The sequence below is a fragment of the Oryx dammah genome, unplaced genomic scaffold (genome assembly GCF_014754425.2).
Source record: "Oryx dammah isolate SB20612 unplaced genomic scaffold, SCBI_Odam_1.1 HiC_scaffold_27, whole genome shotgun sequence".
Classification (NCBI taxonomy): Eukaryota; Metazoa; Chordata; class Mammalia; order Artiodactyla; family Bovidae; genus Oryx; species Oryx dammah.
Window position 1 is genome coordinate 128,126,722 of NW_024070211.1, and position 12,920 is coordinate 128,139,641.

Genomic DNA, 12,920 nt, shown 5'->3' on the forward strand with positions numbered 1-12,920 from the left:
TGGAAGACCTTTTAATGTTTGAATGCTGTCATTGGGTTATGGAACAAAGTTTAATAAAGATTGGTGTAAATCATAATGTCATAGATTAAATGTAGGAAAAAAATTCCAACAAAATGTTGCCAAAATACAGTGGAATTATTCAAAGTATTTTCTTTTTCTTTTCTGAAATGAGAGGTGTTCAAACATTTGGATATGGGTCAAAGGATTAATGTATTCAGTAGAGATTAGGTAATTTGAAGAACTTTCAGTCACTTTTCCCTGGTGGTTCAGACGGTAAAGCGTCTGTCTACAATGTGGGAGACCCGGGTTCGATCCCTGGGTCGGGAAGATCCCCTGGGGAAGGAAATAGCAATCCACTCCAGTACTCTTGCCTGAAAAATCCCATGGACAGAGGAGCCTGGTAGGCTACAGTCCATGGGGTCACAAAGAGTCAGACACTACTGAGCGACTTCACTTCAGTCACTTTCAACCCTAGGAAACTAAGAATTTGTTATTTTACTTATTTTTCAGAATAAGGGTAAGGCAAATGACATTTATTGTGCTTTGTAGCTTGCTTCTGATTTAAAATATATACCAAAAATAAATTCACGTTTCTTTTTATTCCCTTTACCTAGTAAAAAAAAGTCTGGAAATAGTTCTCTGAACTATAGAAGTATTTTTAATAAAGTAATAAAAAACCTTACATCATAACTCATCACTTTAAACATGCTATCATGTATTTTAAAGATACTTCTAGATCTTCTCTTTTTTTCTAATTTACTCTTCATCTGAAGGGAATTTGGAATGATTTTTAGTTGAGAAATCCCAAGAGTTGGACAGTAAGATGAGTAAACAGTGATTGTATATTTGTCTTACTTGAAGACAGTAGGAGTACAACTATAAGGAAAATTATTGATGTAGAGAACAAAGAAGCAGAGCACTTGTTATTTCCTGTTTAGCTTCATTTTCTTTAAATTTCTTTTGACTTCTCTTATTTTTGAAGTCTAGTGATTAAATATCCTTAACAGAAAATTATTGATCAATATTTCACTCAAATTCAGTTGGAACTCAGTGCAGAAATTCTACTTTAAGTTAACCAGTCACTTCAAATGCTTTCATTTAATAAATGTGTTAAAGAAAACTTCTTGGAGCCTGTGCTCCAATTTAAACCAATAGCACTATCTGTTGAATTTAATTTGAGATGCAAAGGTGGAATTTTATGAGAGAATTCATACATCTTGACCCTTGGGAACTGTAATTATAGCTCTAGAAAACATATAAGTCAAATCATCTTTCCAATAACTACTATCAACATATACTTCACTGTACTCTAAACAAAGAAAGATCATCTTCTGTCATTAAAAACTTATCTTATTTCACATATCCAGTTTACTCAGTTATTACATGCAAACTTTCTAAGTCATCTTGGCTCTCAGAAACCCAAGGAAAAGAGATTGTTATCTTAAACTTAAACATAATTTTCTTTTCTTTTTATTAAATCTCCCAATTAGTAATTTGTCTGGTATTCTTTGAATTGGCCAGGCATTTCACTGATTCTCTTTTCAAATGCTTTAATAGTTATTAGAATGGGTTTTCCGGGTGGATCTAGTAGTAAAGAACCAGCCTGCCAAAGCATGAGACTTGAGACGTAGCTTCAGTCCCTGGGTCAGTGGGTTTGATCCCTCAGTTGGGAAGCTCCCCTGGAGGAGGGCATGGCAACCCACTCCAGTATTCTTCCCTGGAGAATTCCATGAACAGAGGAGACTGGCAGGCTACAGTCCACAGGGTCTGAAGGAATCATACACAATTGAATCGACTTAGCATGCACACAGGCAGAAGTGCTCATTGTTCTGAAAAAATCTGAATATACTAGAATTGCATCATTTTGGACTATTTTGAAGATCTCTGTAAAAATTATCTAACCTCATAATCATAGATTACGTTTTAATGGGTGTTTTATATCTTCTTTCTTTCCCTATGTTAGCTCACTTTTTGAATTTTTAAAATCCTATATTCTATTTATATCAAAAATAATTTAATTTAAAAAACAAAACATAGTGCATGAATAAATGTGGTTAAATAATTCAACTAGTTATACTTTGTGTTCTTTAACATATGAGTTGATATACTGATGAGTAGGTATAATTGTAGTACAAAGCACTTGAAATTTCAATAATATTTAAATGTAATTCAGTAATTTTCTTTTCATGAAAGATTGTATTCAGATCTATCCATTCATCCATCAGTACTTGGTTATAAATTTAATATATTCAAAATAGGTGCTTTCACTATGTTAAACTCTTATGATATGAGAACAATGATGTTTCTTGCATCTTTCTAGATGAGCTCTAAATCTAAATACATTCTGAACACCAGATTCATTGGTCCAGTAGTCAAAGTGGTTTGACACCTGTCAAATATTTTGAAATGCTGACATTTACTTTTATGTGAATGCTCACCATTAAGTTAGAGATTATATTTTAAAATTTCAAGAAAAGGACAACATTCTAGAGTATCTATGTTCCTGTTTCTTCAGCAGTTCCCTGTGTCTAATATCTTCTGTGGGTCCATAAAATGACCAGAGCCCATCATCTATCCCCTCTCTTCAAGGTCAGCCACATCTATATAAGTTAGTGTATAGGTTTGTTCTGTTTTTTTTTTTAATTTATTTTTCCAAAGTATAAATTAGAATGATATTAATGACTCATTTTGGAAATCCTTCAGGTTTAATAAGTGCAGTACCTATACAAGAGGTATGAAATGAACACCCATTAAATTGTCTGCACTTGGTGTGTGGGTGTAGATCTTTTGTCATTGTAGCAACTGCAGCTTATCCAGTGGTAATTTAATATTGTGATTATTTCAGTCTGTCACCAGTAACAATTGGATATACCCACCCTCTTTTTAGGTTACTGCAATAGGAGACTATAACAAAGGCAGTATCATCAGTTTTCAAATAATAGTGTCTTATAGGAAAAAGCAATTATCTCTCTGCCTCAGGATTGGAATGAACCATCCTATTCAAAGTTTAGTTAGACTTTACATCCTCCTGAGCTATGTTTAGTGTCCTGGAAAAAGAGACATGAAAGTAATTGTTTAAGGGTAAAAAAAGAAATTAGATATATTTTTAGGTTTCCTGAAGGCAAATCTTTGGTATTTTATTACTTTGATGTACACTATTGTGATTATTTATTTTAATATGCAAGTGCAAGACTATTTTCCACATCTAAGTATAAATTATTCTTGAATTAGTCATATCACTATTCAGTACCAATCATAAAATCTATCGTTAAAATGAAAATCCATACAAGAAATAGAAGTTTTATACATCAGTGTCAGTATATTAATACTGCTTTTTGAACCATAGGATGTATTGCTTCTCAGGATATTTCACCCAAGTGCAGTTGTCACATATCCACTTCAGCAGTCAGAAATCGCCCTAAATTGTACCATGGGCACAGATATAGAGCCCTCATGTTTTGTCTTCAAATATTTTTTGAATATTGCATTGTAACCCATAACATGTTTCATATATAATGCAGTATCCTTTAACGGGTTTAAAATGATTAAAATTCCAGAAATGTATGCCATTTTCTCTGTCTTCACATTCCCCCAGTTTGATAACATATTAATGGTATTGAACTTACTTCAGTTACCATCCTTTTTAAATGTTCTTAATTGAATGTCAAAAATGCTTTGTTAGTAACCTAATTTTTATTTTAGTGTGTACTTATATAATATTTTTCATGGTAAAAATATGTCTTTAAATTTATTCAGTTTATAGTACTGATTCTAAATTTTTGAATTCCCATGAGGAGTAAAATACTCACAAAAATCCACTTAAGAAGACATAATATATTGAAGTTTGAGAAGTTTTACTACAGACAATGGCAGTTTATTTAAAAAAAAAAAAAAAACAAATTTGATTTGTGTGAACATTAACATGTTTTGCTTTTTTCTTGCTTTTATGTTCCACAAAATGTTTTGGAAGATATGTGGAATATATAAATCAAATTCAAAAATTGAATGAAAAAATTATTTTCTATTAATGTTAATAATGTATAATACAAATTACTTTAAATATCTTCTACTCTTTTAGTTACTTTTATTTCTATTATTCTACTATGCTCAATCACCCAGTTGTGTTCAACTCTTTGTAACCCATTGACAATACCCTGCCAGTCTCCTCTGTCCATGGAATTTTCAAACAAGAATACTAGAGTGGTTGCCAGTTCCCCCTTCAGGGGGATCTTCCCCCTCCAGGGATCACACCCATATCTCCTGATTTGGCAAGGTGGATTCTTTACTGCTGTGCCACCTGGGAAGCTTCATTATTCTACTATATTAATTTGAGTTGTGTAATAATTTCAAATTACTGCATTTAAGATTATTTATATCTGAAACACCTGATAGTTGACACTCAATCAATGTTTCTCTAAATTGAGACTAAAAAAACTATCCTAAAATTAATTTTTAAGTGAATTTAGTAGATTGATTTATTTCAGTTTTGTATAAATGTTTAGTTGTTAGTTTAATGTTAAAATGTCCCCTTACAAATTATCGATTTTTGATACTAAAGAATAATAGTCATGAGTAAAGAGCAGATTACTATTTATTGAACAAGTAATTAGCAAAAATAACCTATAATTCATGAGACTATCAAGTGAAAGAAGAAAAACATAGTTATTCACATGATTGATATAATTACTCATAGCCCAACTGGTTTCTAAAAATATATTCTTTTAAAAATTCAGAATTATTTTATTATTTGAAAACATATAAAAGGAAAAGATTTTTAACTTAAGGAGAGAATCTTATAATTACTTTGTGGTTATAACCACAATCATGTGAATAACTATGTTTTTCTTCTTTCACTTGATAGTCTCACTTTAGCAAAACTGTCTTAGGAGTGTTCCCACCTGTATCAGACTCTTTATAAATGCTAATGCATGAATATGACACCCTTAGAACCTATGTTTTAATTTAACATTGTGTATTCTTCATTGCAGACAAAACATGGATGCATACTCCTGAGGCTTTATCAAAACATTACATTCCCTATAATGCAAAGGTAAAATAGTTCATATGGTATTATTGAATCTTATTTTGCTATAGTATTATTGCTAGTTTATGATTGACCTTAGAAAGATTGTTTATGCTTTGATATTTCTTAGTAGATAATCCCTGAAAAATCTTTGCATAAATAAATTTTGTAGCATATAATAAGGGAAGTTGTTTTACTTCCTAAATAAGTAGTCTTTTTATAATTTCTGTTTAAGTCACAAGTGTATTTTCTTCAAATGATTTTGGCTTTTGTTAAAATTATTTGCAGTATCATGGCCTATAAGAAACAAAACAACAAATAAATTAGTTTCCTTTAAAAATACTTAATGTTTCATTACACAGACAAATATAAAACTAGTCTGGAAATGAGCTTCAATTTTAATGAATGCAATTATAACTCACAACAAAGGGAGACAAACAAAGCTTAAACTATTAAGAAAACATAAGAAAAGTGCATATTTTATACGAATCTTTTGTTCAAGTCCTGCATTTTAATAGAGAAATAGAAACAATCCATACTCCATGTCTTCAAAGATTTGATTCACTGCTGTTGTTGGAAGACTGTCTGAATGAATGAATGCCATTTACAGAAGAGTCTTTAAAGAAAGATGTTATTTTATAATTAATAAACACAAAACATAGAGTAGATTTCAGAGAAGTTTGTGTAAATTTGGAAGAGACAGAAGTAAATTTTAAACAGTTGTATTGGGGAATAAAAGAGTGGGCCAGATTTAAGCAACTTCAGAAATGGCAGGGGAGGAAATAGAAAATGGTAAAATTATTTTTATGGACAGTGAACAGTAGATTAGTGGTATATAAAGAGATTAGTTATGAAGAAATATTTCAGGAAAAATTTTCTAAAAAATTACTGAATGGAGAGCTCTATGGGAGACCTCTAGAGCACTGGTCTGAGTCTGAATCAGCAGGAAGCAACATTTAAAAGGCCATCTAGAAGAAATTCTTCTAGAGGGTTGCTCAGCAGTGAGCTTTCTAGCGTGCAGCAACTATATGTTTTCTGCCTGACTGTGCAGCAAAGAAAATGCTCAAAAATGCTTTCTCTGTAAAATTAACATACTGGAAATCACTGTGATGCTTATGAATTCCACTGTAAAGTTAACATGAGGATTGATTGCCGTAAATTATCATGAAAAGTTTATATAACAGCTTAAGAGAAAAAAAAAAGTTAATATTACCCATCTCTTCCACACATATTCCTCATGTTAGCTATTGCTAAACTGCAAGAAATCCTCATAGAAAAAAATTTAATGTAGAAAACCACTATAACTTTAAAGCCCATGCTCAATTTTTTTTCTGTTATCAATCATAATAGAATTAAATCCTTCATGTGAAACCACCAGACATTATTCACTTTTATAAACGATTGAAGTACCTCATTTTAAAAACTAGTTTATAAAGGATTGAAAAATTTTTACTGTAATTAGACCTATCATTAACTCTTTGCATTAAGGGGCAATGGCAATCCACCTGTCTACATGGCTAAGTTGCCTGTGCTGATTCATGGGCCCATAACAATGGTAAGACATCCCACAAGAAGCAGAGGGCCCAGCGACATCGTCCACACTGGGGTCAGTCAAATGTGGAAGACCAGGTTGCTTCCATTCCTTCTCATGTGGTCTCCTGAGTGAGATCATGTGGACCGAGCGGCATTAAAAATATTTGAAGAACACTATTTTGTTCTGAATTTCCTTCTCTGTGGCACTTTAAGGTTGATTGTTTAGTAGTTGTTTTTGAAAATGTTCTATGTCTCTTCCTAGAGTAGATGTCACTTGCAAAGCAAATCTATGTCCATAGGAAATACCTTGGGGCAACAGAAGTAAAAAACAGAATCTATAACCAGATTGCCTTGGTTTAATCTTGACTCCAAAACTAACTAGCTCTGTGCTGCTGCTAAGTCGCTTCAGTCATGTCCGACTCTGTGCGACCCCATAGACGGCAGCCCACCAGGCTCCCCCGTCCTTGGGATTCTCCAGGCAAGAACACTGGAGTGGGTTGCCATTTCCTTCTCCAGTGAATGAAAGTGAAAAGTCAAAGTAAAGTCACTCTAGTTTGGGGCAAATTATCTAACCTTACTATGTCTATGGTTACTAATCTGTAAATAGGGATAAGAGTAATTTCTCAATTAGAATTTTTATAAATATAAAGGTGTTACATAAAGTCTTAAAACAGTATCTGGAAAAAAATTACTACTCATAAATGTTCAGTTCAGTTCAGTTGCTAAGTCGTGTCCGACTCTTTGCGACCCCATGAATTGCAGCACGCCAGGCCTGCCTGTCCATCACTGACTCCCAGAGTTCACTCAAACTCACATCCATCGAGTCAGTGATGCCATCCAGCCATCTCATCTTCTGTCGTCCCTTTCTCCTCCTGCCTCCAATCCCTCCCAGCATCACAGTCTTTTCCAATGAGTCAACTCTTTGCATGGGGTGGCCAGAGTACTGGAGTTTCAACTTTAGCATCATTGCTTCCAAAGAACACCCAGGACCGATCTCCTTTAGAGTTGACAGGTTGAATCTCCTTGCAGTCCAAGGGACTCTCAAGAGTCTTCTCCAACACCACAGTTCAAAAGCATCAATTCTTCGGTGCTCAGCTTTCTTCACAGTCCAAATCTCACATCCATACATGACCACTGGAAAAACCATAGCCTTGACTAGACGGACCTTTGTTGGCAAAGTAATGTCTCTGCTTTTGAATATACTATCCAGGTTGGTCATAACTTTCCTTCCGAGGAGTAAGCGTCTTTTAATTTCATGGCTGCAATCACCATCTGCAGTGATTTTGGAGCCCAAGAAAATAAAGCCTGCCACTGTTTCCACTGTTTCCCCATCTATTTACCTTGAAGTGATGGGGACCGGATGCCATGATCTTAGTTTTCTGAATGTTGAGTTTTAGGCCAGCTTTTTCACTCTCTTCTTTTAGTTCTTCGCTTTCTGCCCTAAGGGTGGTGTTATCTGCATCTGAAGTTACTGATATTTCTCCCAGGAATCTTGATTTCAGCTTGTGCTTCATCCAGTCTGGTATTTCACATGATGTACTCTGTATATATGTTAAATAAACAAGGTGACAATACACAGCCTTGACGTACTCATTCCCCGGATTGGAATCAGTCTGTTGTTCCATGTCCTGTTCTTACTGCTGTTTCTTGACCTGCATACAGATTTCTCAGGATGCAGGTAAGGTGGTCTAGTATTCCCATCTCTTTAAGAATGTTTGTTTTGATCCACACAGTCAAAGTCTTTGGAATAGTCAATGAAGCAGAAGTAGATGTATTTATGGAACTCTCTTGTTTTTTCTATGAATCAACGGATGTTGACAATTTGATCTCTGTTTCCTACACCTTTTTCAGATCCAGATTGAACATCTGGAAGCTCTCAGTTCATGTAATGTTGAAGCCTCACTTGAAGAAGAATTTTGAGCATTAATTTTGAACATTTATTTGCTAGAGTGTGAGATGAGTGCAATTGTGAGGTAGTTGGAGCATTTTTTGGCATTGCCTTTCTTTGGGATTGGAATGTATCCATAACACTTCATGATTCATTAGTTCATTAAATGACTGGTATGTATAAGGCACTATTGCTAAAACTTCACTGAATATTGATGAAGTTTCAGAGCTATATTACATAGCCGATATATTCTTATAGAGCTTAATGTCATAGGGAAATATCTTTTTTAAAAAACTCACTTAAAAGGCAATCTTGTTCTTTCCCATTCAAATCACACTTAATAGAATGCTATGGAGATTCATAGAGTAGTAGTCATTCCTATTTTATGTAAGGAGTCGTGAGGTAGGGTTTCCAAGGGTCAAAACAAGAGTGGAATGACCATTTCAAGCTGAGACATCTGGAGGAGGATGAGCTCTGTCAAGATGGCCTAAGCCATCAAAATGACAAGAGTTGTCCTGGACATAAAATACTAATGCTGGTAAAGTACTTTGTCAGCCGAGGTTCCATCTAAAACACAGAACTAGTAGAATGTACTACCACCACCACCCTCCCCCACACACACACACCCACACATATAAACACATTTTTTTCAAGATATGGGTTACACAATTGGGGATGGGGTTCTGGCCAGCCAGGCATCTGCAATCCATAATGAAGACCCTCAGAAAGCACAGGCTGAAAACTGCTGGGCGAGAACTGGAGCCTACCACAGGTAGAATTTCTTTCTCCAGGAACATAGCAGGACGGTTAGGCTATGTTAAGACCTTAAATTGGTTCTATAAAGCCCAACCAGGTTATCCAGAATAAGTTCCTTTACATAAAGTCAATGATTATACATGTTATTCATATCTACAAAATAAAGAAAGTGAAAGTTGCTCAGTCATGTCCGACTGTTTGTGACCCTATGGACTTGGAGTCCTTGGAGTTCTCCAAGCCAGAATACTGGAGTAGGTAGCCTACTTCCCAACCCAGGGATTAAACCCAGGTCTCCCACACTGCAGGCAGATTCTTTACAAGATGAGCTGCCAGAGAAGCCTGATCTACAAAATAACTTGATGGCAACTCCTAGTATAGTATTTGAATAATCTGGTGAAGTTAGTGCATAACACTCACCATCAGAAGTACTAATGATGGACAAGGCCTTACGGATGAGTTGAGAAGGCTTTCAATAGCAGGAGAAGCAGTTTGTATAGGGAACTAATCAAATAGGTGTTTAGGAATATAAATGTACGGGGAATATAAATGTATGTTTATTTGGATCGAGAGAGAAAGAATGACATTAAACTTCTTATAAAGTTACTTTAATGGTACAAGGAAATAGTTCCAAGTTTATATAGAGTAGTAGATAAGAACATAGTGGAAAATAAAGATGTGCTAAATATTCCTGGGAGAGAATTGATGCAACCAAGGAATAATTTGTTTATGAAGAAGACAAAAATATATATCTTCATTCTGTTTGAGAGAATGATCATATCGCTAAACAATTCCTATCACTTCGTTTTTGGCAAACAATGGTTACAAATTTATCTGATAAATTTAGCAGAGCTGTTTAAGAATTACAATTCTTCCTGGGGAAACATGTAATAACATTTAAATGTTTTAAGCTTGAAAGTGATAGTTTTCTACTTTTATATTCTAATTCCCTTAGTTTCTTTTTTAGGAACATATTTTAGTTCCACATTCTTTCATTTTATCTAATATTGTATGTCAAATACTCATTTAATATTCATAGTATACCTATCTCAGATCATATATAGATATAAAATATAGAAGTTGGTTTCAAATTTTTGGTTTGTTTTTTTTAATATAGCATTCATTAGTCTTCTTTTGTTTGTTTTGGTTGTTGTCTTTATGAGCAGTGACAGCATTAATACTAATTGTTGCGAATTCTACATATATCCTATGTACCCGGTAGTGATGTTTCTCAAACTGAACATTTATGTTCCATGAAAAAAAATTCGGCCATAAAATCAATGCAGTGGGTATTATAGGTATGCAGTTAAAGATGAAATAGGACAAAAGAGAGAGAGAAAACAAGAAGGTTTCAGAATGCATAAGGTAAACATCAATTTACTCCAGAAAATCAAGGTTCATAATCTTATTGAGAGTTTGAAAGCCACTGCCTTTAAACAGTAACCTGCCTATCAGTTCAGTTCAGTTCAGTTCAGTTGCTCAGTCATGTCCGACTCTTTGCAACCCCATGAATCGCAGCATGCCAGTCCTCCCTGTCCATTACCAACTCCCAGAGTTTACTCAAACTCATGTCCATCGAGTCGGTGATGCCATCCAGCCATCTCATCTTCTGTCGTCCCCTTCTCCTCCTGCCATCAATCCCTCCCAGCATCAGAGTCTTTTCCCTTGAGTCAACTCTTCACATGTGGTGGCCAAAGTACTGGAGTTTCAACTTTAACATCATTCCTTCCAAAGAACACCCAGGACTGATCTCCTTTAGAATGGACTGGCTGGATCTCCTTGCAGTCCAAGGGACTCTCAAGAGTCTTCTCCAACACCACAGTTCAAAAGCATCAGTTCTTCGGTGCTCAGCTTTCTTCACAGTCCAACTCTCACATGCATACATGACCACTGGAAAAACCGTAGCCTTGACTAGATGGACCTTTGTTGGCAAAGTAATGTCTCTGCTTTTGAATATGCTATCTAGGTTGGTCATAACTTTCCTTCCAAGGAGTAAGTGTCTTTTAATTTCATGGCTGTAGTCACCATCTGCAGTGATTTTGGAGCCGAAAAAAATAGTCTGACACTGTTTCCACTGTTTCCTCATCTATTTCCCAGTAAGTGAGGGGATCAGATGCCATGATCTTAGTTTTCTGAATGTTGACCTTTAAGCCAACTTTTTCACTCTCCTCTTTCACTTTCATCAAGAGGCCTTTCTGCCATAAGGGTGGTGTCATCTGCATATCTGAGGTTATTGATATTTCTCCCAGCAATCTTGATTCCAGCTTGTGCTTCTTCTAGCCCAGCATTTCTCATGATGTACTCTGCATATAAGTTAAATAAGCAGGGTGACAATATACAGCCTTGACGTACTCCTTTTCCTATTTGGAACCAGTCTGTTGTTCCATGTCCAGTTCTAACTGTTGCTTCCTGACCTGCATATAGGTTTCTCAAGAGGCAGATCATGTTGTCTTGTATTCCCAGCTCTTTCAGAATTTTCCACAGTTTATTGTGATCCACACAGTCAAAGGCTTTGGCATAGTCAATAAAGCAGAAGTAGATATTTTTCTGGAACTCTCTTGCTTTTTCGATGATCCAGCGGATGTTGGCAATTTGATCTCTGGTTCCTCTACCTTTTCTAAAACCAACTTGAACACCTGCCTATAAGTAGTAATAAAGACTTTACCAGCTTTAACTATAAATTTTGAAATAAGAATGAGGAGGGGAAGTTTCTTAACAGAACAATTCATGTTAATAGAAGAGATGATCCACATATAAGTTTAACTTCATGTCCTCATTGAATATGATGTCTTAACATGATTTCTGAAACATGCATACTAATATGGTAAGAGTAATAGAAACATATGGTAAAGTGTAAATATAGATTCATTTGTGCATATATACTTATTCATTTGAATTGAGCTCCTAATTTATGCCAGGTTCTGACTAAGACAATAGGAACTGATTATTGAACCAAATAAATAGATCCTGGCTTCCTGGGACTCACATATAATAAGCAAAATAATAAGACTTTTTTAAGAGACATCTAATAAGGAAACAGTGTGTGTATTTTATTGATACAGTGTTAGTGTTATTTATTTAGCATACTACATATTATGTAGGAAATACTTATTCATATAAATAATGTATTAACACAGTATTTTATTTATTAATACAGTATGCCAGGCTGTAGTTATTACTATGTAGAAAAGTAAAGCAAAATGTTGAGGGTTGGGAGAAGTGGGAAAGAGGGTGCTGTATTACATGAAGTAGTCAGGGAAGGTCTCTGAAGAGGGCAGAGGGCTAAGGGAAGTGAGGGAGTGAAGCCTGTGGCTGCATTTGCAGGTCAGCTGTCACAGGCTAGGTAGGACCGTGTTTGCCTAGCCAAGGACTAGCCAGGCCCCGGATGGTGGAACTCAGTTGATTATAGAGAAGTAACAGTAAATACATGTGGAGCAGAGCAGGAAGATCAGAGTATGTCCTATAGTTCTTGAGGGCTCAGACCATGCTACCCCCAAATATGCCACTTGATTCGTTTAAAAAAAGTTACTTAACAAATCACAACACAGGAGGGACACTCTAATCCTTCTTTCTGTCTCCCTGAAAGCAATGAATAAATCTCTGGTGTTAAAGGTAGGTCCCGCCTGCCTGCATCTGAAGGTGGAAGGGCACCCATATTACCAGAGATAGGGGACTTAGAGGAGGAGCCTATATACACCAACCTCGTTACTGCTTTAATAGCAC

The 12,920-nt window shown here is 35.3% G+C and overlaps 1 protein-coding gene across 4 annotated transcripts in view; it reads left to right on the plus strand.

Annotated features, from left to right (window-relative positions):
• The window catches only part of GULP1 (GULP PTB domain containing engulfment adaptor 1), a 334,314-nt gene that overhangs the window by 220,908 nt on the left and 100,486 nt on the right, over positions 1 to 12,920 (plus strand). For all 4 annotated transcript variants that reach the window (XM_040227780.1, XM_040227779.1, XM_040227781.1 and 1 more), the window contains exon 4: positions 4,989 to 5,050. In XM_040227780.1, the coding sequence (XP_040083714.1) occupies positions 4,989 to 5,050 (62 nt within the window). The remainder of the gene's footprint in view (positions 1 to 4,988; positions 5,051 to 12,920) is intronic.